At 39.0% G+C, this 5,357-nt stretch overlaps 1 protein-coding gene across 3 annotated transcripts in view; it reads right to left on the bottom strand.

Moving 5' to 3' along the window:
* The window catches only part of Ankrd28 (ankyrin repeat domain 28), a 90,938-nt gene that overhangs the window by 13,431 nt on the left and 72,150 nt on the right, over nucleotides 1–5,357 (bottom strand). For all 3 annotated transcript variants that reach the window (XM_055612215.1, XM_055612214.1, XM_055612216.1), the window contains 3 exons: nucleotides 3,329–3,416; nucleotides 2,912–3,029; nucleotides 2,615–2,834 (listed from right to left, as the gene is read on the bottom strand). In XM_055612215.1, the coding sequence (XP_055468190.1) occupies nucleotides 2,615–2,834; nucleotides 2,912–3,029; nucleotides 3,329–3,416 (426 nt within the window). The remainder of the gene's footprint in view (nucleotides 1–2,614; nucleotides 2,835–2,911; nucleotides 3,030–3,328; nucleotides 3,417–5,357) is intronic.

Raw genomic sequence — 5,357 nt, forward strand, 5'->3', positions numbered from 1 at the left:
AAACCAAACCAAACCAAACCAAACCAAACCAAACCAAACCAAACCAAACCAAACCAAACCACGTAACAAAACAATAAATCCCAACCAAAACTTTCAGATGTTGTTAGCCTGAGAGTTAGTTCTCTCCTATCATACGGATTCCTAGAACCAAATTTAGTTTGTCAAACTTGGTAGCAAGTACCTTTACTTGCTGAGCCATTTTGTGGGTCCCTCAAAAAGTTACTCTTGTAAAGATTTTTAAACTTTTCAGTTCCTGTTAACAATGAAGACATTACTAACATCTGTAAACCCCAAACCCTGAGAGCCACTGTCTGAACTGGGTATGGACTACTTTATCTACATCTCCAGGAATCAGCACTGGGCGGGACCAGGCTGACACTCAGGACCTCTGTTAATGTTTCAGAGAGCAACTGCTTAGGAGAGGCAAAAAGGCTGATTAACTTTTGAAATTTTAATACTCAAAATTATATTTTAATACTCAAAATTATATTTTATATATATTATATATATTAAAATTATATTTTAATACTCAAAATTAAATTTTAATACTCAAAATACTCAAAATTATATCTATATAAGCACATGACTATATCAACTGAAATTTTAAACTTTAAGCTTAGTAAGTATATAGCTAATCCTTTTCTAAAACCAGGTTATCATTTCATTTTTAGAAAAAAAGCTTGTTTGATTTTATTGGAGTATTTCTATTTTCTGTATAAAACTTACTAACCAGAGTAAAACCATTCAATATATTTCACTTTGATAATGTCAAATAATAAGGCAGGCATTTGGCTATAAATATGTCATTAATTTTAGACTGTCTGGTCTCTTATTCCATTAACTAACATCCATTTCTTCCAGTTCAATTCAGAATCACTAAAATTTTGCTTGTCTGAAAATCAGACACTCTTTTATTTTGATGGCAACCAGGCATGCAGTTTGTGCAGAATTCTGTTTCTGATACAGAATGTACTTAGAAAGCCCAAGTTCACCAGTGATAGAGTAGAAAAAGCAGTCCACACACAGACTTGTAAGAAATGTAATAAGGGGCTGGAGAGATGGTTCAGTAGTTAAGAGCACCGTCTGCTCTTCCAAAGGAGCAGGGTTTAACTCCCCGCACCCACATGGGAGCTCACAACTGTGTGTAACTTCAGTTCTGACACTCTCACACCAATGCACATAAAATAAAATTAAACAAGTTAAAAAAAAGATTCCCTGCACTCTGCCCAAAGGTTGGCCTTAAGTCTTAGTATCTGTTTTGATACCCTGCAGGGTAGAGCCTTTCAGAGGACCTCTGTGGCAGGCTCCTGACTTGTTCCCTGTTTTCTCCTTTTTCTGAAGTGGGAAACAGTAAGACCTGCTCTCCACAAGGAGAGCAACAGAACCAAAGAATCTGGGCATAGGGGTCTCTTCTGAGACTGATATTCCAACCAAGGACCATGCATGGAGATAACCTAGAACCCCTGCACAGATGTAGCCCATGGCAGTTCAGTGTCCAAGTGTGTTCCATAGTAATAGGAACAGGGACTGTCTCTGACATGAACTGATTGGCCTGCTCTTTGATCACCTCCCCCTGAGGGGGGAGCAGCCTTACCAGGCCACAGAGGAAGACAATGCAGCCACTCCTGATGAGACCTAATAGACTAGGATCAGAAGGAAGGAAAGGAAGACCTCCCCTATCAGTGGACTTGGGGAGGGGCATGTGTGGAGAAGAGGGGAGGAAGGGAGGGATTGGGAAGGGAGGAGGGAGGGAGCTACAGGGGGGATACAAAGTGAATAAAGTATAATTAATAAAAATTAAAAAAAAAGAAATGTTATAAAATAAAGTAACTCTCCAAATAACAAATAAATTCTCTATCTTAGGAAACATACTTCAGTGTTTTGTTTTTTTTTTTAAATGGTTAATTGTCGCTGATACATTAAAAAACAAAAATCAGTCAATAAAATATTCTGCTTTAGCCAGATGGTGGTGGCACACACTTTAATCCCAGCACTTGGGAGGCAGAGGCAGGTGGGTCTCTGAGTTTGAGGCCAGCCTGGTCTACAGAGTGAGTTCTAGGTGAGCTAGGCAAAGACAGAGAAACCTTATTTCAAAACAAAACAAAACAAAACAAAACAAAACAAAACAACAAAAAAATTGCTTTACAAGTTGATCTCACTATTTTTTGAATAAAATTCACATCTGTGGATACTTTCTCAGTATATCAGACTTATATATATACACACATATATGTATGTATGTATGTATACACACACACACGAACTTAAGTGGTAATATACAGTAATTCCTTTGAGTCAGGGACAATCTTTGGCTAGTGTGCTATAATCATTAAATCATTAAAAGTGAGTTTAAAGGAAAAATGTAAAGGCTTATCTCAAGTACTTTTGAAAATTAGTGACCTGTTTTTAGCAAGATAAAGAACAGGAGTAGTAACTACAGAGTAGATTATTCTCTTAGGCTTTCTACTAATCTTACATTTTAAGATTGTACATCTTAAAAACATGCCTTATAAAGAAGCTCTTGTCCTCAATCCCACAATGCATTAGGAACTGCTTGTTTTCACGTGGTGCCTAGTAGGCAGGCACTCAATGCAGGTTTTATCTGATACTTAACCATTGTAGCAAGCCCAGTGAAGTGCTGTATACCCATGACTGTCTACTATGGCTGGATTTGCATCCACAGATGCTGCTGACTGCAAAAGGGCTCCAAGAACTCCAATGTGTCCACAGGCAGCTGACAAATGTATAGGTGTCCGGCCCCTGCTGTCCCGTAGTAAGCACTTAGCACCATGTTGAAGTAATGCATCTACACATTCTTCATGGCCTGTAACTGCCTGCAAAAATAATTTAGGTGTATTAAATATATTATGGGGGTGTCACTAGGACCAACTTTAGTTTGATTTTGGCTTACCCCTCTATGCAGTGCTGTCCTTCCCCACTTATCTTTGGCATCTACATTTGCTCCTTTGTTCAGTAGTGAATATACACAGTCCGTGTGCCCGTTGAGAACAGACAGCATAAGAGGTGTCCTGAACAGTAACAGAATGAGGTTTAGTTCTACCACTTAAAATACCTTATTTCCTACATATGCACTTTTGTGACATAACATTTTTCAGTTACAAGCTTTGACGTGTTTACTAAAACAGGGACCAAAGTAGTAGAATATTTAGTATTTTACCAGCTTTCTAAAAGGAAGGTATGGTGCCATAAGCCTGTAATCCCAGCATTAAAAGGGATGAGGTAGTAAGAATGTGGGATGGAGGCCTGGGTTATATAATGAGACACTGTCTCAAAAAAAGCCCAAAATTTAAAAATTATTGAAACTTACTGCCCATTTCCATCTTGAATATCTACTGCATTCTGTGGTTCTGCATTTCCTATTAATAACCGTAAGCATTCTGAGTGACCATTTGTTGCTGTAGAGTTAAAAAAGTTAAAATAATTTTAGTATACATAGTAAAACAAAAATCATCTTAGAGTAAGCACATCTTTTAGAATATAATTTTGGGACAATTTCACTAAATTCAGTAAGCAGAAGGACAACACCTGTGTTCAAAGCAGGTTTTACACTGTAGTTGTTATTGAGGGAATCAAATCTGTTCACAGCAAGCAGAATGCACACCTTCATCCTCCTCCATGCTAACAGAATCCTCATTTTATTAGCTTGTCAATAGAAGTGAGCTGTCTCTAGCAAAGGGGGTGCAATCAAGTCAACTATGTTAGACCAAGTCAGTCTCAGAGCAAGTCAATCATATTAATCATATTTTCTTTCAACAGTGATTAGCTGCAAAGTTGAGTACAAGGACCAGAATCAACCATTAAGACATTGAGAAGTCTAGAGAGCTTTTGGCAAATAATTTTAATTCTGATAATGAAAAGACCCTTTTCTGGCCTGACGCAGTGGCACATGCCTGTAATCCCAGCACTCAGGGAGGCAGAGGCAGGCAGATCTCTGTGAGTCCGAGGCCAGCCTGGCCTACAAAGTGAGTCCAGGACAGCTAAGGCTACACAGAGAAACCCTGTCTCAAACCCCCCCCCCCCCAATAAAAAAGGCCTCTTTCTACAACCACAGTTGTGGATGTAAAGCTGTAAAGCAGTGACATCCTGTGACACAAAAGCAAGAGCAAAAGATAATAAAGAATTTGATGGTATGCTGACTGCACTACTCTCTCGGATGAGACTAAATCCCTGTCAATTAGGACACATTGGTTAGGTGATTTATAGCTGAAAGAATTTCCAGGTGCACTTACATAATAAATGACACATATTTCATAAAAACATGTTTTTATATGCCCAAAAGCATAACTGGCAAGCAGAACAACAACCTCTCCACCTCAACAGAAGTTTTTAAACTATGTTATATCTCCTCCAAAATTTAGGTCCTGCCACACAGTGTATGGAAATATGTTAAGTGGCAAAATGAAACAGAAAAAAAAAATGTAATTTAGAAAATTAGGTGCCTAATTGCCAATAATACCTTTGTATTTGTTTTGTTTTGTTTTGGAGACAGCGTCTCATGCAGCTTGGGCAAGCCTCAAATTCACTATTTATCAGAGAACAGCCCTAAACTTCTCATCTTTCTGCCTCTACCTCCTAATTGCTGAAATTACAACCAAGTACCACCATACTTTGTTTATGTGGTACTAGGAGAGAAGTGACCTTTCAGCTTCTGCCATTATACGCACACACTACCACGCCCTCTTCTATGTGGGCGGGGGAATTGAACCCGGGGCTCCACATACACTAGGCAAGCGTTTACCAGTTGAGTCACACCCTGGCCTTTCTACCTCTTAGTAGTTATACAAAACTCTAGCAGTTACCACTCAGAACCACCCTCACCCAGTTTGTATGCTGAGCTCTGACAACAGCACTTAGCTTAGTAATAAACAAGTGTCAAGATACCTAGGGATCGTCCAGAGAGATCTAACTTGGCCTACTATTACAAAGCTGATTCATTTACATTCAGTACACAGTAGCCACTGATGAGTGTTTCTGTGCTCTAAGTTTGATAACTACAATGCCAGCATAGTATCATTGTGAGAAAAGAATGTTAACCTTTAAGGAGAAAAAAAAAAGTGCTTTCCCCACAGCATGTAAGTAATAAGATGCTTCCCAAAAGATCTCTGATTGTGAAAGACATCTAAAGAAACACAGTTTCTGGCTAGAGAGATGGCTCAGAGGTTAAGAGCACTGGCTGCTCTTTCAAAGGTGCTGAGCTCAATTCCCAGCAACCACATGGTTGCTCACAACCATCTATAATGAGATCTGCTCCTGTCTTCTGGCCTGTAGGCATACATGCAGTCAGAACACTGTGTGTGTGTGTGTGTGTGTGTGTGTGTGTGTGTGTGTGTGTGTGT

The sequence above is a fragment of the Psammomys obesus genome, unplaced genomic scaffold (assembly GCF_907164565.1).
Source record: "Psammomys obesus unplaced genomic scaffold, mPsaObe1.curated_primary_1811, whole genome shotgun sequence".
NCBI lineage: Eukaryota > Metazoa > Chordata > Mammalia > Rodentia > Muridae > Psammomys > Psammomys obesus.